The sequence below is a fragment of the Metopolophium dirhodum genome, chromosome 1 (assembly GCF_019925205.1).
Source record: "Metopolophium dirhodum isolate CAU chromosome 1, ASM1992520v1, whole genome shotgun sequence".
Classification (NCBI taxonomy): Eukaryota; Metazoa; Arthropoda; class Insecta; order Hemiptera; family Aphididae; genus Metopolophium; species Metopolophium dirhodum.
The window spans coordinates 68278702-68302281 of record NC_083560.1 but is presented as its reverse complement, the minus strand read 5'-3'; the positions used below and the strand labels follow the sequence as shown (position 1 = coordinate 68302281).

At 29.7% G+C, this 23580-nt stretch overlaps 1 protein-coding gene across 2 annotated transcripts in view; it reads left to right on the top strand.

Moving 5' to 3' along the window:
* Window positions 1-23580, top strand: part of LOC132933662 (putative uncharacterized protein DDB_G0282499) — a 31855-nt gene that overhangs the window by 3166 nt on the left and 5109 nt on the right. For both annotated transcript variants that reach the window (XM_060999933.1, XM_060999932.1), the window contains 7 exons: window positions 13251-13434; window positions 14352-14537; window positions 14627-14926; window positions 15046-15327; window positions 15413-15525; window positions 15744-16047; window positions 23360-23561. In XM_060999933.1, coding sequence (XP_060855916.1) covers window positions 13251-13434; window positions 14352-14537; window positions 14627-14926; window positions 15046-15327; window positions 15413-15525; window positions 15744-16047; window positions 23360-23561 — 1571 coding nt within the window. The remainder of the gene's footprint in view (window positions 1-13250; window positions 13435-14351; window positions 14538-14626; window positions 14927-15045; window positions 15328-15412; window positions 15526-15743; window positions 16048-23359; window positions 23562-23580) is intronic.

Here is a 23580-nt window from a genome sequence, read left to right as displayed (position 1 = left end):
TCCTGTCACAATATATTATATAATAATAATAGCGTCAGCGAGCGTTAATATCGCTTGTTATTGGTACACTATAATATAATGATATTCGTTTATCTATTTATGTTTCTTTACTATCGATTCGATCGGTATTTATATTAAAAAATAGTCTACGTGATAATAATGAAAAACTACTATTGCAATAATTTAGCATCGATCGAATCGATGACGACGACTGGGATGTATATAAGAGCCGAGAGATTAAAAGGCCGTGGCGAGTAATAAGCTTTGAAAATAAGTTATTAAGCTGATATTGCTACAGCGGTGTGGCGTGCTGGAATAGTGGTAGTGATGGCAGAGGTCGACGACAATGACGACGTAATTTTTCTCTGCAAGGGTGAAACGGTAGCGGCAAAGGCGGCGGCGGCACCAGTGGTGGCGGTGGCGTCGGCGGTGGCGGCAGTATAATAATAATAATATGACGCCGCCAGCTTTTACGTTTACCTTCCCTGCACCTTCCACACTCAATCTTATTCCCTGTTGTTATGTCAGTGCCGCCGTATTTTTAAAAGGGTAGGTCAGTTTCACCAGCCGTGTATTGTACACAATAGTCATGTTTAGTAACGATAATAAACGTTACTATACAAACTATGACTTGACCTATAACAGTATCGTTATACATAATAGTTTATAATATAGGTATCTGAAATAATGTTATCATAAAATTATTCCCTGAATAAAATCAGATGACGACCTCGGTCTACGGTTAGATGAGTACGTTATGGAAATATATACAATTTTATAATTATTATTTTTAATCGGATTAGAAAATATGTTATTTGATATTTTAATAAATTATGCATATTTTTAAAATTATTATTTTATTTTAAAGTAAATGAAATATTTAAAAAAAAACGTTCTGATGATTTGGTTTTAACTAATTTAAATGTGTTATACTAACAAGTAATTTTAATGGAAATCGCTCTGTCCCGCCTTATTAAATCAAGCGTACTTATAAAATATATCGACGTACATGGCGTAGCGCAAATATAGTATTCTAGAGTAGGTAAGTACATTATTTTGCAGTTTTATTGAAAAATGATAAAATAGTTATACAAATGATTACGACCTGTATATATATATATATATATATATATATTAAAGAATAGCTTTCCCATATACATACACAGCTGCGTAAATGAGATGTATACATTGAGATAGTGCACGCTGGGGGTGAACACGCAATAAAATCGTGACGCGGCACGGGGTAAGGGGCAAAGAGACAAGTGGTAATAGTGGCGGTGGTGGCGGTAGTAATGGCGTTGGTCTGCTGTTAGTACTGCAGCGTTTATAGAACCGGCGCCGGTGGGGGTGGCGAAAATGGTGAAAACAGTATATATGTATATATGCGTATATATGTATATATATTATATATAGGGAAGGGTACGATATTATAATTAGATGACGTAATAGTAATAGTGGACCGAATACAAGGAGTGGTGAACGGCGGTCGCGGTGGTGGAGGAGGGTGAATAATCCCATTTGCCTCGGCCCTGTACCCTGATTTCATACCGCCACGTCGACTGACCAACCCTTTACCACCGCCACTGTACACACACACACGCACATGCATTCTCCCAACCGACCGACGCGTTCACCCCGTTCCTATATACCACCACCACCACCGTATCACGCCGACCTGCTGGCATACAACGCATAAACCCTCTCCTCTACTACTCTCACCGTCCCTTATTCGCTCTATCCGTTTTCCTTTTACTGTATACATACACTATACTATATAGGCATTCGTCGCCGTCTCCGTCGTCGTCACCGTAGCTGCCGCCGCCACGTATATGTTCTTCTATATATATATATATATATATATATTATATATAATATATAATATATTGTATATATATTTATATATATATATATATTGTATACGCACTATTCTCTGTTGTACACGACCGAACTGACAGACCTGATAGTAATTATAATTTCATCTCTTCCCTCTATCCTCGGTGCACAACACTGCATGCTGTCACTGTTAACCGTCCGAACATCGTCCGACCACCACTGTACCGTCTTCATCTCCTCCTAGTCTACCACCACCACTGATTCCGTCAGAAACCGGTCAATTCTAATAAAACTGCAGCACCTCCTGATAATATTTTTCCGGCCTTCGTTTGCTGCTGCACGTGCACACACACTCGTATAGAAACAACTGTTACCATTGTAATAGTACTGTGCAATATGACGTTTACAGTGGTTATATATTGTGTATAGTGACATAAGTAGCACGCGTACATAGTTCACTATTATGCATATATATGTCGCGGTACAATCGAATTTTAATCATCGCTCTGCAACTCCCAACATATACAAAGTTTCACGCCCACGCGTCATCGTTTTACACTGTTGTTCTGAATTCTGATACATAATATTATATATTTTTATCACACTTTTACGATTATCGCATTTTTTTCGTATACGGTTTGAAGGTGCCTATATATAGGTAATAAATTTTCGCCACCGTTGTCGTGTAGGTATATATTTTATTCTAGGAAGGTTATAATATTGCATCGTACTTATATAAAAACGCGAAGTAAGTCAAATGCGTTTATAAATATTATTGCATTCTATCGAAACGTATAACATTTTCCCAGGAAGAAGAATAGTGAGTAGGATTTATTGAAGCATCGCTGCTATACCGTCGCCGCCGTTACGAGATATACGTTCACATATATATATATAGGCAGCAAATATAAAATATAAGCAGCGGCAGAACTGTTGGGCCTAGGCAGCGTCGGCGGTAATCTTATTATTGTATTATAATAAATTTACATATATTAATCAACAGCGGCGGCGACTCGGACGGATTTTAATTATATATCCCGACGCGGCTCGGGCCAGCCCGGTGGTGGTGGTGGTGGTGGTGGCGGCGGCGGCGGTGCTGCTGCTGGGGTGCCAACCCGCACCGTCATCCCCACCCGGCCATCACTCCACCACCCGCCACTGGTATATACTGCAAGCTATAGTATATAATTATATATCGTCGTCGGTACAAGGGAGGTGTGTGTACGAGAGAAAAGGGTACTACGCTACCCATCTACTCGCCGCCCGCCGACGATCTCTCGCCTCTCGCGCACATTATTCGTATTCCCGCCGCCGTATTATTTACCCCTATCCACGCCTCTGTCTATGTACAATATATATATATATACATATACATAGATAGATATGTGTGTTATATATATGTGTGTGTGTGTGTGTGTGTACATACAAAAGCGAATATATACATATAAATATATAAGAGGAAAAGGGGTACGCCGTCGGTGCTCATTTACATTAATCCAATAATTGCTGCATGCAGCGGCAGTAGTAACATTGCTATGAGGAAAGGAGAGAGGTGGTGGTAATTAGCAATTCAAATAAGCGGCGCCGCCGATGCCGCCGCCGCCACCACCACCGCTGACGTCGGTGGTGTGGGGGGTAATAAGCTCGAAGGCGGTGGTGAGTATAGTATATAGTAACGCACCCGCCACCAATAATATTATTTTGTGCCGTCGCTGAAATAATTGTACCGTGTTTTTATTTTTATTTTTTTATAACTTTAATAACATTATTATATCACACATATAAGTATAATATACGGTGTGATGAAAATTCCGGTATTCAGCTAAATCTATTCGCAGTATTTGAAAATATGTAATATGCGTACCTACCTATATATAATATGTATATATATTATGGATTTAACATACATAATAGGCACCTACCTACTACGAATGTGATCGCTACTGCGCGATGGCAGTAATAACGGACCCCTTTGTAACTGGCGTACCATCATATATATTATATTATATACGTTTGTGGTTAGGTTGTATATAATATAATATATAGTGACCGTCCGGGTTAGAATCGCCTCTGTCCCGGCGTGATGAGGGGAGGGAGAAATTACGATGATGATGATGATGGAGGACAAAACAAAAATACGAGTTGAAAAAACAAAATAGAATTATAAAAAAAAAAAAAAATCGACAAAAAAATAATAAAAATTACCGACAACAGGAGCAGAAGAGGGCAAAACGAGGACGAGTGTAAGTGAGTGTGCGCGCGCGCAAGCTATGGGTGGGTGTGTGTGTGTGTGTGGGTGTGTGTGTATGTAATTAATTATTCCAACGGCAGCGGCCGCCGCCACGGCGGTCTGATATATTTTTTTCATTTCATTATTTATTACGATTGTTTTTTTTCCGCTCACGTCCGTCCGACTGGGGCAAAACGTCCGTCCAAATACGTATACGTATATATAATATAATATGTATATAATATATACGTATATACATATATTTGTGTTATTATTTTTATAATTCGCCGCCCTCTACAGCTCGTCTCATATAATAATATTTGTTTTTTTTAGCCCGAGTTTTTTTTTTTTTTTGTCCGCAGTGCGTACGTTATTATTATTATTATTTTATTATTATGATTTTACATGAACACAAAACTTTCGAAAACGATGACGACATACGTACATTGAAGGCTGAAAATAGTCAACACTATATTATTATAACAAAAGAATGATAAAATGGTTGTAAAAAAAATTCTTCATTCGATCAAAAGAAGATACGAGTGTTTCATAATTAAAAAATTGTAATGATTCTTATTGTTGTGAATATAGTTGTAGGCGTAAAGTAGAAACTTCAACATTATTGTAGATAAGTAAACTTTTAAGTTTTTAACAACCAACCTTCAAAATATTTGATACATTTTTATTTTTTGACAATTCATATAAAACTGTACAATTATATATTTTAAAAACGATTTCCAAAAGAACCTGAAGTAATTTAATAAATATGTTATGCCAAAGCTTAGTCTAAATATTATTTTTTAGTAAATAACTAGAAAAAGTGCTAAAATAACTCATATTATAATAGATTGCTATACTAATTGAAAATTAGGTTTAAAATTTAAATGATAAAAATAACTGTAGGTATTTGATAAATTTCACGAGAAGTGATTAAAATATAGAATTTTAAAATATGTGTAAGTGCAGTGCAGTTTGCTATTATTTTAATAACGATACCTGATTTTAACGATTTTACAGCCTTAGACCTTAAATGAATATAAATTGTTTTATAAAATGTTAATTATTTTGTTTAAAGAAGTTATAAAACGATTTACTTTTATAAGGTGATGATTTTTTGTTAGACTTTGAGAATGTACATTCCGTGTTTGGTAGTAACACACTACACGCGTTTAAGAAAGAACTACTATTAATCGAATATTAAAATAGCTAATGAATAACAAATAATATGATATATATTTTAATATATTATTGTGTATTTATTTTTATTTTACTATTATATTAAATTGCGTACACAACATATAATTTATACTTAACATTTTTATTATAGAAATTTAAAAAATGGTATTGATATTATACTGCAATTTAATATTCGTAAAATACTAAAATAGAACAATAATAACCTAACCTACCTAAATTATGTCTATATCTTCTTTTTTCTGGCATCACAACTCTTCAAGAGTTTTTTCCGCCGCCGATACCTCCTTCCACTCTTCTCGATTTTGCACTTTTTCTTCCCAATTTGGTATCCCTAGTTTCTCTAAGTCCTGCTTTATTCCATCTATCCATCACTTCTTTGGATGTCCTCTTGGTCTCTTCCCTGTGGGTTTCCAATCGACCGCTACTTTAAGGTACTCTGAGTCTGACCTTCTCATCGCGTGCTCAAACCATTTGATTCTATGTGCTTTCAAGAAAATTAAGTCTGTATAATATATCAATATTTTAATAATTATTATTAAATAAAACAACCAACTACCCTACCAAGGATTGGTTGTACCTACAGCCAATAAAGTAAAAATAAAAATATTGGAGTTTTATATAATATTATGCATACCTAACGTGATTTCATAACTGTTTACAACCTTTTAATACCTTTTAGTTTTAATCTCAATCTCAAGATTAGATTATACAAGATTATTAAACAATAGTCAAATATTCGACACTATTATAACCAAACCTAAAATATTCACAAATTTAAAATTTTTAAGACGGTTTTGTTAAAATAATACGATTATAATCTTGATATTTAGACTCGGTAATAACCCTATGTAGGTTACCTATTCAAAATAGTGTTCTATTCGATATAACGGTTTTCTGATTTATATTGCCTAGTTTGAACCTTCTTGTTTTTAAGTACTACATATTGTAGTATAATACTGTACCACTATTTTTCAAGTAAAAATAATAAACAAAAAAAAGCATCAATTTAGTTGCTATGTGCTTTCACAGCCATCCGTCTATATCGTCGCTACTACTTGTCACTCATTAACCACCAAAGTCCGCGTGTAGATATAATTCTATAGTTGCGGAAACTATGTCTGAGAATCATCGTCTCAAAAGAAAATGGTACTGCGACTTATTGCAATGAAATTACACAGATGAAAGTGTGGATAATGACTAATGAGTAACGAGTGATTTCTTTCTCAAGAATACAACATGTAAAAATTAACAAAAACTGTATAATTTGTATACTTATTATTCAAAAAAATGTATTGATCTTATTTTATAGAAAAAAAAATACATACAATAGGTATTCAAAAAATTTGGAAACTCTTTAATTACTGTTCGCATATTTGTATGCCTACAATATATAGCAATAAAAGATAACACTACTGCACATTTATTAGTAAAATATTTAATCACCTCATTAATTATATCATATTATCGTTTATCAGTCCTAATTAGTCTAATGACCATTTCTAAACTATTTTAACACTCCGTATAGCTTTATATCCAAAGTATCGATTATAAAGAAAAACTATTTCACCTTTAAAGTATTGTAATACGTATATCAGCAAAATAAAATTGTTCAAAATAAAATATCAAGTCAATATAACATAATATAATGATAAAGTAAAAATATACGGTACCTATTTACATTTACAACAAAATAATAATATTAATTTACAAAATACCTATAGTAGTACGAAAATTAGTAAAATTATATTTTGAAATTGCTAAAGAGATTAGTTAAATTATTATAGTAATTATTTCTATAAGTATATTATTATAATGTACTGTTGTACATTTATACAGTTAATGTTAATATCTGTTTAATTAATTTTACACACCTACTATAATACAAATATAAAAAAAAAAATTGTAGTTAAAATTTGAAATACATATGTTATTAGTTTTTTTAAAGTTTGTATTACCATTGGACAATGGTATAAAAAAATCAAAGTTATTAAAAATATGGTCTTTAAATATAGGTACATAAAGATTTCAAAAATCAGAATTTACAAAAATTCATAATTAAAGGAAAAATTTGGGATAATGCTTGGTGAATAAAACACTGATTGCGATATCGTTTTCAGTTATCGTAGGTATAATAAAATATTTATTTAGATTTAAAAGACACATAAGAAATGGGCTGATTATATTATTATTTTTATTTTAAAGATGTTAGGCTGTCCTCTCCTAATAGTTAGTGCCTTAGAGGTCGCTGAATACTTATTTGTGCAATTTGGACAAAGTTAAATTATTGGCCACCCATATCTGAATCAAAATCTTCTCATCCCACCGGATAAAGAACAAAAGCTCTAACTACCCTTAGGTAATGTATTTCACTTCGTCGGGGACTCGTTATTTGAGTCCCATCCTGTAAGCCTCGAATGTGGTTACCGAAGTTGACAAAGAACAATTTACACATAAGTATAATAATAGATTTAAACAAAAAACATATATAATTATTCTAATTTAACACAATGATATTAAAATGGCTCAATATAAGGGTGACTTTTATTAATACTACTAAGTGATATAAATATATAGATAGGTATGCAAAATATTAATTTTCAAAAATTAGTTATTGTTATCAATACTAAAATTAAATAGGGAAACCTAAACTTGGTGACATAATATTCCATTTTATTGTTGGATTGGGGTAATTCTATTTTAACATTACCTCAGAGTTACCCGCTAGTTTAAATCGTGGGTAGATATGGATATTGCTTCCGGGGACTTACTCCAACCTCTCCAACAAAAAAAAATTCAATACAATTTTCGATAATTATACCAATAAGTACCCAAAGACTAGGATATTAATAGTTTATATGCGATTGGATTACTCGGGAAATTAAACACAATTATTGTGAAATACGATTACCATGATCTAGTATAGGTATTGTTTTCTAAATGTTTGCACTATTATTACCGAGGCAAATAGGTATTGATTTATAATATATTATGACTAATGCATATCGTTAATAAAATAAATCGTTTTATTTGATTACATCTAAAATTTGGCTATACCTTTGGTTCAACAAAAACAAACTAAATTCTCGATATTAAAACCATGTTAATAATTGTGTATATGGAGGCTGTCGAGAGCCGGTGTGTAGGTACCTATACCTACAAAAGTACATAAAATTTAGATTAGGTTAGGTGCCTACAACGTAATTGTAAATATATAGTATCATAATTTATAGAAAATTAACTGTTTGGGAGGTAGGTAGTTATATTACACATACCCACACGTATGTTGTATCATATTATAATATACATTTGTACAATAAAACGCAAAATTATAATTATTTATGGAATGACATCACTCCGTTTTATTAGTAAAATGTAAAACAATTACCAATTCTGATTGAAATTTTATTACGTATAATATCCCTGTATAAATATAATATATTAGGTAACTTTACGAGTGGGAAATATCTCCCCAATTTCAAACGATATGCATTATAGGTATACCTACATTCGAATGTTTGATATAAATTAATAACACAATAATAAGCGCTTACCTTTGATCAAACATTTTGCGCTGGAAATCGAAACGGCTGTACCTACCCACTTGAACAACAAATATAAACAAATGAAAATACACCTACTTTATAACACCTATTATATGTACCTACCTATATATTATGATTATATAGAAAATATTATATTAAATTAGTCCAACATTGAACAACGAAAACGAAATAGCCGAAAACAAAACGAAGTTGTCGACGTCATCGAAAAGCCGACTGGGTTTTCCGTTTTCGAATTGTAGCCTTTGCGTTTTTTAAATTCCTACTGTGGTCAGGGATTTATTGTAAGTAATTGTGACCGTAGCGCGTAAGCCCTTTGCGCCTCGATACGCCCGCGCCCGCCCACGATAGAGAGCCTCTATAGTTCGTGTCAAGCATATTGTTATCAAATCTAACGTGCGTTATTATAATACTATATAATCATATAATAATTTAGGTGTAATGCAAAATTCGCGACGAACCCGGCAATCGTTGTAATGACATGTGTCGTAGGCATAATAATACCTATAAATCATAATATAAACGGGAGCGGAATCCAGTCCTAGATAACTTGGTGATGTATATACCTGTAATTATATTTTACACACAATAGCAATCCAGAAATGATCTCAAGCCTTAGACTCGTTGTTGTACTTACGAAAAACATTACGAGAGATGTTGAAGATGATAAAGAAAATAACGATAGACATTTACGCGACTGTGGTCATGTGTCTGAAACGTCGATTGATTTGATTTTTTAATGCACATTTTGTATTTTTCGCCTGTTCTAGAATTTGTATGTTCATAACACAAAATGTATTCGTATTTAGAATTAAATCTTACATAATATCGATATCGGTACAAATATGCGATATACTAGACAACAAAATGAATAGGTATACCTACGTTTTCGTTTATGATTTATATTAACTTATTTACTTATGTTGATATAAGTGTTTGAAAAAAAAATCACAAAAACGTTCAAACAGATAAGGCATTTTAAAAATGAATCTGATAAGGTCAGGTTAGATTAACAATTAGTTATAAACATGCTTTACTAAAATGTTTCATATCTTCAACGTTAGGAAAAACAATAATAATTCCTTAATAGATATAGTGACAAAATTGAAAATTACCCTTTCAAAATACCAATTATAGTTCGATTTTAAATCAATGGATGGGCTACTTAAAGCTCTTCTTTAGATCGCCTTTTAGTCACAGAAAAATATTTTTAAAAAACATCATTGTAAGATAATAACATTCCTCGATTTGCCCATTATCTCAAATACACGAAAACAATAAAATTATGATGTTGAAATAATTTTTTTATGTGCATTTTTTTCAACTATTACTCAGTTTCATCAGTAAATTTGAACATATATTACGCTTGAAATCGGTGACTTATACGCCTCTTGTGACCAAAATTATTATTATTTTGGTACCTAGCATAAGACATTAGTGCACTACACTAATTTATAAATACCATTATTATATACACTGTTGTATTTATATGTGCATTGTGTACGTTTATGTAGTATAATACAAATAGGTGAAATTTAATATAGTTTTATTACTATTGGTTTTTTTTTTTTGGCAACAGGTGAGATAGTATTAATCTGGATCTCTTTATAGATCTGCCATTGAATGTATAATATATTATTTTAAATTGTACTATGTAGACTGTAGAGTATAGAGTATTAATATTATCATCATCGTTATCATCATATTATAATGTCTATTACTACTGTCCATTACACATACTAATACATATATTTATTAAACATATATAAATATATTTACGAATAATCAATTATAAACAAATGACATAGGTAGGTCGTAGGTACCTTACAAGTGGTTCAAAGTGCTATTGTATTTATCAATTAATAATTAATCGAGTTTTAACTATGGGTCATATTTGCCTACATAATGTTATAATTTATAGTAAGTACACACAGTGTTCAATCTAGACAATTTTTCTGAGGAGGGCCGACTTTTTTGTCATCGGGCATAGCCCGGTCTAAAATCTACGTTTTAGTATTATGAATTATATTATTATTGATTATTGATTAGTTATAACAAATTACAATTAAGACATTTTAAATTTAGAAATAATTACAAAACAAATGTTATTGAACGCGATTAAATAAGTTCTAGGTAGGTAATCACAACGAGAATTGTACATTTAATAAATACATTTCGACGAAAGTTGTACCTATTTGAGAGGGAGGGCGAATGTAATTTTGGACAAATGTCTGGAGTATACCTGGATTAAACACTACACAAATACTCAATACGCATATAAGTATAGCTATTCATCTAACTAATTTTAATGTGAATAATGGCAACAAATAGTCAAATAGATATTTACAGATACGTTAATAATATAATATATTATTTTGCCAACATAAATCTAGTATCTAGCAGTATCTTGTTGTTTAGTTATCTTTAAGAATGTACATAATAATTGATTATTTTTAACTATTTCATCTGTATTTCGTATGCGAATATATTTTATAAGTCGTATAACAACCTATTCCAAAATTTCAAACTTAACTGATTTCGACAAGTACCATGTACTTATCTACATATCAAACTCGGGTATTTTCTATTTATATTATAATTTTCATAATTCTGTAACTAAATCATGTATACCTTTTTTAATTTTAAAATAAGTTTTCCAACTAATTTTCGATTAAGATTTGATAAAAATGAATTTAGTTAGAATTAAAGTATTATTTTACATAATACCTATGACCTACCTAATACAATATTATAAACATATGTTATTGTTGTCATAATGCAGCATCGTCGGCAAGTATTACATCGACGTACCAACGATGATTCCTGTTAAAAGTTTTATACTTAAAAGACCCGAGAAATAAGAATTTTTTTATATTTGGTACCTACTGAATGTTTAACAAAGTTTACAGTCATTTTTTTTATCGAAATAGTTATGTTTACAATTAATTATTTAAAAATAACAACATTCTCATTATTTTCTGATAAGGGCGTGAAGTAGCAATTTTATTTTTATTAAGTTTGTATTTGCACTTATAAACTTTATAAGCTTTATAGTTTTTTTTTTTAAAAATATTATTAAACATGATTGCAATTTCTATTTAAATCACAACTACAATAAAATATTTAATTAATGAATACCTACATTATTTTCAACAATATCTTGATTTAATTAATATGTTAATTAAAGTGGAAAATTAACGTATTGACAGCAGAAGTAATTTCCTGGGATGTCATAATTTGTCCGGAGATAAGTTTTTTTTTCGAAAGAGAGCTCGAAATGTTTTTCCTGTTTATATGAGTGAGAAATAGAGAAAATTCTGATTACCTACTATTGTAATTGGCAAAAGATAAATCTACGTCTGCACAATAGTTCTTACATAATATATCAAAATGTAATTTATTTTATTCTATTTAAAAATAATTTATAAAATAACATAACATTTTTAATATTGTTGATTATCCGCGATTTTTTAACATCAGTGACCATAAATGTCGTCGTCATAAGTGTCATGTGTTAGTTATATAGAACGAAACAATTTCGATTAAAATCAGAGTGAATATTTGACCTAACCTACACTTCAGGAATATTGCAATGTTATAATTTCCTATTGGCATTGGGTAGAAGAACCTACATACTCTAAAATATTTATAAAGAGCTACCTTAGGTAAAAAATAGAAATGAATATTTTTAATACGAACGAGAAAATCCTTTTTTTAAACTCGACTTTGATAACATTTCTGTAGTTTGGAAGATACCTACTAATTATATTAGATGATAGAGATTTTTTTTTTATTACTTATTAATTTTAAAGTCTTACCTATAGCTTGACATAATAAGGTTGTATGACGTAATTTTCAAAAATATTATTGACTATTGGCTTTAATTGTAATGCATTTAAAAATGTCAGCTCATAAATGTGGTAAACAAGAACTAAAAATGTTTATAAAAAAATTGAACACTATTAATTATTTATATACCTTGACTATATTTAACAATATTTTTATACATATAAATTATTGAGCAAGTTTAAATTAGCATGGCATTAAAGCAGCCTGGTGACGATAAAAGGGTTGAATAGATGGTAAGTGAATGAATGAATGGAAAGTATGTTTAGGTATAGATTGTAAGAGCTTTCAACACGTATTACAATTTATTGTAGCTAATCAGCGCTAAATATGAGGTGGCCAGTGTTACTACTATAGCCAAATCACTACCTATTCGTTAAACTAAAAAAATAAGTGGAGGTGGAAGTCATACTGAAAATACACATTTTACATTTAAATTGTTCGCGCCAATGCGTTTAAGTATACTTTTATAATACTGTAATTTTGTTCTTAAATACATTTTAACCATTGGTTTAATAAGCAATCTAAGCTTTTTAGAGTTATAAAAATGTATTAAATGTATATATTATTTTCTTGTTAAATAGGATGGCTATCAACAGACTACTACAGTCGCCAATAATAACAATTGTAGTAATGGAGGAGATTGTATGACACCGGCAATAAGACATACTGTACAACAACTAACCACCAATAGTGATGATAAAATCACATTATCGTTGTCAACACAATCTGAAAAAAATAATGACAGTGAAACCTACAACATTACAAGTAAATAATGATTAATGATAAACTTTATTGTGACAATTATTAGTAGGGTTAAAAACTTTTGAAAAAGCAACCGTGACCTCACAAAACAAAAATTAATAATGACCTTGAAGTACCTATATAATATTTTGATCTACTAAATAATGACTTAAAAAATATATAATACTATGTTACATAATTAGATATTCTAAAATTCAATGAACACTCATATTTTGTTGTTATTTTATACTGAAAAACACTTTATAGTTTGAAATAATAAACTTTAACAGAACTGTAATAAATCGATTACACTGAAGCAATACAAGGCATTTATAGCTATTATTATTTTGCAAATGTACTATTCTACGAAACGTTTTCAATCGGCATGATACTTCGTCATAATTTTTAGATGTGGTATAAAAAACATTACATTTTTTATTATCTTTATTATCAGGTATCAGACTTATCTATACCCATCGATAGAAAATATATATTACGAATATAATATATTGCCTACTTTGATTGTATTATTAACAACAGGAAACAACCGATTGTTTTTTTTTATAAGATCGTAAAAAACGATGAATATATTTTAGCGTTTATAAGAAATGCTTTTTATTTATATTGTATATATTACATTAGTAAGACTAAGACTACTTGCGTTTAGTGTTTTGTTTAACACTTCTCAATAAGATACAAACATAACATAACTACTACGGTAGTGAATTTTCATAAAAAAAAATATCATTAATACAGAAAAATGAAACATAACCTGTACCAGTGTACCTGGTGTATAACGTATTTTAGTAAATCGCTAGTTATTTATTTCAGCATCAATTTGCTTAAATAAGTACCTATTTAAATATTCCCACGTTACATATTGTTTACAATTTTAATTATTATACTATTCAATTTTACTAATTATTTAATTATTACAATAGATGAACCGATATTGTCGTCTAGTTCAGTTAAAAACCTAAATAAAAATACAACGATTAATGAGAAACCTCCGTCTATGGTAAACACTGATTTTGATGAACCTATGGCAACAGCCAATGATATTAACAGTGACACTAGTAATGATGATTGTTTGTCTCAATCGCCTTTGAACTTAACCCGTTCCCAAGGTTTGTTGAGTTCTATTCGTATATTTATAAATAAAATACATACAACTGAAAAGAATTTTATTATTATTTATGTGTATTATATATTTTAGGGTCATCAGAAGAAGGTGGCAACAAGAGTGAAGACGACGAAGGCGAATATGACGACGATAGCGAAGAAAAAAACGGTATTGGTAATTCCATTAATGAAGAAGAAAATATGGTCAATGGTCATAACATACCAACAACAGAAGTTCCATTTCCTTGGAATATTACCTCGGCTAATAATAAACAAAAGCAGCAACATCAGGATGATAAAATCACAGCAGCACCACCTCAACTTTTGTTAACATCTGGTCAACTTACTACGGGATGCTTACAAGCAGCTCAATTGCTAATACCAACAGCTCGAGGTAATAAGAACCGATACAAATTTAAAATTGTTAGTGTTATTGTTGTAAATATTTGATCAAGTATATAATATAATTGTATATAATGTATAATTTAACTCGCATGTTTTATTACATTAAAGGTATTATGACACAAACAATTTTGGCCATTCCCATCAATGATATGGTATCTTCTGCAATCACAACTCCTACTTCTAATCAGCAACAACTACAGCAACAGTTATTATATCACTCAACAAATAGTGTTCGACAAAAAAATATTAATCGACAACAGCTCAATCAAACTTGTCAACCGTCATTATCCTTACCACTCAATCGTTATTTTCAACAACACCAAACTACAGCTGATGATACGACTACTGCCAGTGGTACCCCCGACAATGTTAATAATGATAATAATAATTGTAAGTACCTATTATTTTTATTTAACTACTGACATTAAACTTTATATTTCTAGAATTATTTATTTATTAAATAATTTTTTTCCAGATGATGGTAGTATGATTAATAATGACACGGTTACAGCAGATCACTATAATAATATTCAACGACGAAAATGGCAATCTCCTGACATTAATAGCAAAAAACACAACTTTTTAACAGTAAGCCCCAAATATCATGATTCATTACTAATATTTCTAGGTAACAAGCCCAATAATACACATACACAGTATCTACCTATACACAATTATTAAAAACAACTTAAACCATATCCATATGAAAGACTAACATACACCTCACTTTTCCATTTAAAAGCTTTAATAACTATATACGTAATAATGTTTTACAATAAAATGTTATTTTCAACATTTGTCAACAGCCTCAACAAAAGCTATTACCTCGCGCCAAGAATGAGGAAAGCAGTGATTCGATGAATGTACAACGTTCAAAAGAATCGTCTATGGTTCAAATACCAACGGGCACAAACGGAGATTGTCGCATTTATTCAACCAATAATGCTGCTTCAATTGTTACTGCTGTGACACCAATGTCACCTCCTACACTCAGGCGTAATGACGGCAGTAATGGAGGAGGTGTAGAAGTAATTCAACGTCAAACTGTATGGCCAACAGCAATTACAACAACCGATCAACATAATGGTGGCGATGAAACGGAAAATGAAGGTAAACATAGAAATGTATTTAAATAGTTGTGTAACAATAAGCCAACATATATCTGAATAAAAAGGAATTTAAAAAAAAATAAACCAATGAAATATTGAAACAGTATAGAATAGCTAATGAATTACACATTAGGACAAACGCACTTTACAGCTGCATATGATTAACTTTCTGCAATTTCCTAGTTTTCCATAAATTTTAACTTTAGAAGACGCTATTTGTTGTCTCCGTCTTACAAGTGCATAACATATCAAATTTACGCTCAGCAGGTCACTTTTAACTCAGTTAGCTTAAAAGTTAGAGTGAATCGACCTATTATGCAACTTGATGGTAAGAACATTATCTGTGTTTGTATGGGTTTTTCACAATAAGTTATGGACGTTTTTAATTTACGCTATATTATATACGCATAACTTACTAAAAAATTAAACTATCGTAAAAAACCCACATACAAACACAGTTAGTGTATATACCATCAAGTTCCATAATAGGTCGATTCGATCTAGTTTTTAAACTAACGGAGCTAAACGCATTCTCCTGAGCGTAAATTATCTTACGCACTTGTAAGACGAAGACTACAAATGGCCATGTAGCGTCCTCTTAACAAGTTTCGTGTTAAAAATTTTGGATATGCTAACTAATAATTTTAACAAGTTAATTTTTACAACCAACTTTTGTAGGTATAATACATAAATTAATTAATTTAGAAAAATGTATTTCACAGTGATAAGACGTATGAATAATAATAGTAATGTAATTTTTAATTTTTTAAAAAACTATGCATTTATCAGTTTTTTATATGCACTTTGGTGAATATATTTCAATCCTTAGTCATAATGACGTGTCCGGGAATTATGGGGGGGGGATACAACCCCTAACCACCCCCTGTGGTATTTAGCACGCCACTGCTTAGTCATGATTGGTAATTGATAAACTTTAAAATATAATAAATACCACTAAATAATATTTATAATTTATTTTCTTATACATAATTACGATGAAAATTCGTATACAATGATTTGACTATTTTAGTATTTAAAAGAAATTATAAACCGAATTAGGTTATACATTTAATTTAGTTAAACAAATTAATTTTGCTGGATGGATCATAAACAGTAAATTTTAACTCAAAAAGTAGATTTTTCTTTTTAATTAACTTAACGTAAACTAGGTTGCACTTTGAAAAATAAATAAAGAACTTGTCCTGTTATGCTGGACATTATAGTGATTTTCGATTCTTTACCTAACTTTATATATTCTAAGTATTCTAAGTTTATATATTCTATTATGATTTACGGCACACAAATCTAAACAATATTTATCTACCTTAAAAAGTGTAAGCCAAAAGTTGGGTATTATCATTAAACAATATTTTTATAAAATCAATAATTGTATAGGTGACTAAGCAGTGGCGCCGATAGTAATTAAAACTAGTCTAAAACCCGCCTATAAATATACCCAGTCATCAGCTTTTCAACGCATATATACCACTATGTTCAAATTTATTCATACGTCACATCATAATTATGAGCAATTATGTCCCCAAAACTTGAAAATGGACAACGGCGCCACTTCATGTCTGTAACCAAGGCAACGAAAGTCAAGACGGACGAACACAGCGCAGTCATAATATATTATAATATTTATTGGGGAAATATGGAGCTTAGAAACTGAAAATTACATAAGATTAAATATGAAACTATATATTATATTTATATAATATGCATATACTTAGGTAGTTAATACTTAATATCAAATAAATATAATTTTCTAACTTCCTATATTATATTTTATAATTTTATTAAATCCTTAAAAATGTGTTTGCAACAATGCGTATATTATAATTTATTATGTAAATTAATTAATCACAAAATCACAAAAGTAACACGTAAAATTTAATTGAACGTCCTATGATTAATCGACCTTGCACTTCCTTTATCAATTTTAAATACCTACTCAATTAGTACCAAATACTACTGTCTACTAGCATATTAGACAGTCTCTATACATTCTGCATGGTTCATTTAATAAATAAAATAATTTTCAAGAATAATATGTTTTCATACCAATATCATTGTCCTACCAACTTCTACATTTAATAGGATTTAATATAATATAATATTTGTATTGTTTAATTTTAATACCTATAACATTTCACTAAGCCTGTAATAACGATTAACGAACATAGATATATGAATAGTATGATGCGAAATTTCGAACTGATTAAATTGATGTTACTATATAATATTATGTATAGACTATAGACAGTGTAACGATTTACCAGTTAGGTATACTGACTCGTCGTATTTATATCGCGTTCGGCAAATTCGCTTAGGTAAACAGGATATGGGAATGTAGAGTACCTACGAGTATATTATACATACACCGAGTCAGTCGAGTGTAGACTCCAGGTATAGGTAGAAATAATAAGCAACGGCAAACTCTACGATTGAAAATTGTATTTTACTGATTTATTTAGGTTGTATTGATCATAATAATATTTTGCATTGATGTATATATCAAGTTACTCGTTCAGCTTGTACTCTGCCAGTGGCGCCCAACCCTATTACTAGGTGTAGCGGTCGCTACACATTGAAAATAAGGGGTGGGTAGGTATAATAACATAAAATAATTAACTTGAAATATGTTCATTATTAATCACAGATTATATTGGTTGATACCTTAATATTTACTAATATTGTCAATTAAAATATGATAATATGTAAAAATAATAAAATTTTGAGTTTGTAAGGTGGTGGGTGGGTGGGTGGGTAAAATTATTTCTTGCTACACCTGAAAAATATATCTTGGGCGCCACTGTACTCTGCTACTCTGCTGTGATCTTCAAACAATAACTTCAAGAACATGGTTACTCAGGTGATAGTGTACCTACTATATTATTTTAAAACTATTTCAGACTTTGAATAATTCTAGGTTTCTTTGTCTTCTTTTATTCCGTTCGTCTTAAACACAGGTCATATTTTCCGAATAGGTACCAGTAAAATAATATAACTTAAGATAACTTTATTTGTATCAGTCCAACAACCAGGTTCGTGTAGTAAGAATTGGCCCCAACAACTACTCCTTAACTGTATAGGATTCAGTATTAATATCGACAGATTGTAATGAATAATCAAAAGAACTACCAACATAATTAAATACGATAAGTCGACAAAAACAAACACTCGTAAACTTCTTTTTGAAACCAAAATCAGTTATTGTACTGTGCTACAAGTTAGAACCATGAACTATGAACAATTTTGGAGGCTGGATTGCCCGGCGCTCCTAACAAATCGTTATAGGTACTAACCCCTTGTTAGGTTAGCTTATGTATCTAGTTAAGCACTAGTTGGTTGGTTGATTCCTACTACACTAACCAGTCTTGATAAATAAGTTGATAGACTTATATAAATAAAGTTTTAAAAGATATTTTACAGGTGTTGGAAACTTATGCGTTAAAAACTTACATAATCAAACACGATATAGAAACATATATTTATTCAAAGTCTGAAATAGTAATAAAATAATAAAGTACCTACATTATTTCCTAAGTAACCCTGTTCTTATGAGTGGTGTTAAGATCACAGATTACTTAAATAAAAGTAACGATTTTGTAAAATATATTTTTAATTTAATGAGAGTAATTATTCATTGATTAAATTTACATACATATATGCATGATAATTAATGGTGGTATTACTGATACTATTACTTAACAGTGAGTAATTATAAATTTATGTGTACATCAATGCGACCAATATTATACCTACATATTTCACATCAATGATTTTTTTAACTTGAACATCAAAGAAACTGTAATTAATATTAAATGAATTTTAAAATTTGTATTAAGAGTTAAAATTACATAAAATATTAAATAATATATATACATGAAGCGGGTTAGTGGATGTTGCTCTGTTGTACAGTAGGTTACAAGTGGCCAGTGGATCACTGTAATGGATGGTATAAAATTTTAATTTAATGATATATATTATCATTGTAGCCAAAAAACGATTCTGAATGGAGGCAGTTTGTCAGCCTATAGGAAATTTTATATTAAATGTATATTGTTATTATTAATACGGTATCCGGTAAGTTAAATTAATATTATTTGCATAGTATAATATTTCAATATTTGTATACAATAATAAACTTTAAAAGTTTCAAGTACCCACGAATGAAATGTTTAAATTACAACAGAATAACTAAAATCGTTATTCTTGGTTATTTAATATTTTATTTCGTTCAAATTTAAACTTAAAACAACTAAAAAAGTGGGTAAGTAGATGTCGCTATGCTGTACAGTAGGTTACATTGGGGCACTGTAATGGATTGTGTTAAATTTGAATTCAATGATATAATATCATTGCATAAGAAAAACGATTCTTAGCGAAAACGGTCAGTCAGCCTATGATATTTCTAAGTATATTTGATGATATTATTGTGAATAAAATAATTTATATATAACCTATTTACGTGAAATCTTGTTTTAAATTTTCAATCCTTAGCTATAAAAGTTGAATATTTTATAAATTTTTTACTACAAAATAATTATTTAATTTTAAATTTGATAAATAGTGTCAAAATTCAAACTTTAAATGCTTATAAAAAAATTGTGCCTCCGTATTATAATATTTTTCAAGTGCTATTGTAACAATATATCAGGAGCCTTGCATTAAATTTTCACGCTTTTTTACCCAACAAATAAAATTTAATTAATATTTATAGAAAAAAAAAACTAAAAAAATTGAAAACTGACAATGTCCGTAAACAGCTCAGAAAGAATCAAAATATATCAAAATTTTATGGTGTATAGAAAATGAAAATATAAACATTCAGTAAAATTTGCATGTATCTACAGTTATTCGTTTTTGAATAACAATAAAATAACAAAACCACTACATGAGAAATCAGGTGAATATCCAATCTTGTAAAAATATGAACTTCAAACGCTTATAAAAATTTAATTTGATTTGCTTGTAGACATTTTTTTTTTATAAGGAAGACAAACTTATGAATAATCTTGTATTACATTTTCAAATCATAGATTTAAAAAGAAACATTTTTATGAATTCTCAACTTAAAATAATTTGATAATTTTCGTGATATTTCCGTATTTTGTCAAGATTTGAACTTTAAACGCTTATACAAAAAAACTGTAGCTAAGGATTTTTTATATTTTCAAATGTTATTGTAACAATATAATAGAAGCCTTGTATTAAATTTTTTTCAAGCTTTTTTACCCAACAAATAAAGTTTTATTGACATTCATTAAAAAAAAGACTAGTTAAATTGGAAACAGAAAATGTTCCTAAACAGTTCAAAATAAATCAAAATTTTGTGGAAAACCGATTTTGCGTAAAAATACCCGTTTTTCCTAAATTTTTATGTTGTTTTTCCCGTCGCTTTTGAAAACTTTTGGGAATTTGAATGCACTAACTAGATCCACTTTTCCATCGAACAAGATACTGTTAAAGAAAATCAAAGCTGTGATAACAAACAAAAAAAAATTACATCATTGTAAAATCAATACATTCATTGTTCTACTCAGAATCTAAAAATAAACTGGGTCTACATTTTTTAGATTTTTTGGTTACAGAATTAACTACTTACGCGAAACCTTGTTTTGGATTTTTAATTCTTAGCTATAAAAGTCAACCATTCTATAAATTTTTAACTACTAAATAATTTGTAAATTTTCAATTTTACAAATTTCGTCAATATTTGAACTTAAAATGCTTTTTAAAAAAAATGTGTTTGTATTTTTAATATTTTTCAACTGCTGTTGTAACAATATATTATATACCTATCAGGAGCCTTGTATTCAATTTTCAAACTTATTTACCAAACAAATTAAATTTGATTGATATTTATAGAAAAAAAAACTAAAAAATTGAAAGTTGATAAACGGGTCAAAGTATTTTAAAATTTCTATCAAATATAGTAAATAAACATTTGGTGTAAATTTGAAGTATCTTCGGTTATAAGTTATTGAATAACAACATATAAGAAAATCGTTGTATGAGAATTTGTTAGTTTATGTGTTGAATATCTAATGTCTAACTTCAAACGCTCATCAAATTTTATTTGACTTTCCGGTTAAACATACAAAAAACTTATGAGGTATGTTATATAACTAATAAAACTCAAAATGTTCTTATGCCTCTATAAATAGCTCAAAAAGAGTCGCAATATTTCGAAGATGTTATGGTGCATAGAAATTGCTAATATAAACATTCAGTGAAAATGTCATGTATCCAAGAGTTATCTACACCATAAACCAAAATTGATTATGCTGAAAACATTTTTCATTTTTCCAGGTACTTTTGAAAACTACTAGAAATTTTAAATTTCGACCTCCCCAATGGTTAGATTGGGTCCAACTAGATTCAGTTTCCCACCGGAAAATATATACTGAAGTTTAAAATCAAAACACTATTCCGATAACGTATTGTGTACACAAACACAAAAAAAAAACACACACATTTTAAAATCAATACATTCATCACTCCACTCAGAATCTAAAATACATAATACTGAACAACAACAATAACAATAGCTTATTCTTAGAATAACAATAAGCTAACAAACTGAAATACTTTTTTTACCAACTTTGCAACCTAACCTACGTTTTTTGAAATTTTCTGAAAAACCTAAATGTATTACCATGTAAATAAATACCCATTAAATAAGTAGTTAATTATAAAATTCTAAAAATTGTCTACCCAAAGACTATAAACTTACCATACATGTTTGAACATATCGATTAGTACTAAGTACCTGCATACAATTTTTAAAACCACTATACCTATACGGCTGTACATGTAATGAAACAAATATATATATTTTTGATTTCTTATCCTCCCATTTTGTTCACTACTATAAGAAGGTAATTTTAGTTAAATGTTGTCATGATTACTCAACCACTTCATGTGCCACAAATGGGTTAAAAATTGCAAAATATATTGGATGTTTAGCAGTTTTTTGTGTTTAATCTAAAAAATATTGCACTTATCAAATATATATTTTAAATTATAAATAAAGTATTAAGGATTTTTTGTTAATAAAAAATACATTTATGAAATTTCTCAAAAATCTATTATTTCCCAGGAAAATGATAAAATACTTAATATTTAATTTGAGTGCATGGTAGTGCACCGGATGTTGCCAGTATATCACTGCATTGTATGTAACTAATAAAAGTGTTTTCCATACCAAAACGAAAACACTTACGAAGTTACGATTCATAAACTATTATGCATTATTATTATTTAAATACTTATTTTTATAATCGGCACGGTCATAATATTTTCAGAAGATAAACAACAGCCACATCAGCCTTCCCATGTTATATCTCCTGCGCCTCCAACGTCTTCCGCCAACATAAATGCTTTAAAGTCATTAGCACCGCCATCTTCACAACTCAACTGCCACATAAAACAATCCAAGGACGAGGACTCGACCTCAGCAGCTGCTGCAGCAGCGGCTGCATATAATCAGCAAAACGCTATTTGCACGTAAGTAAAGACTACTATT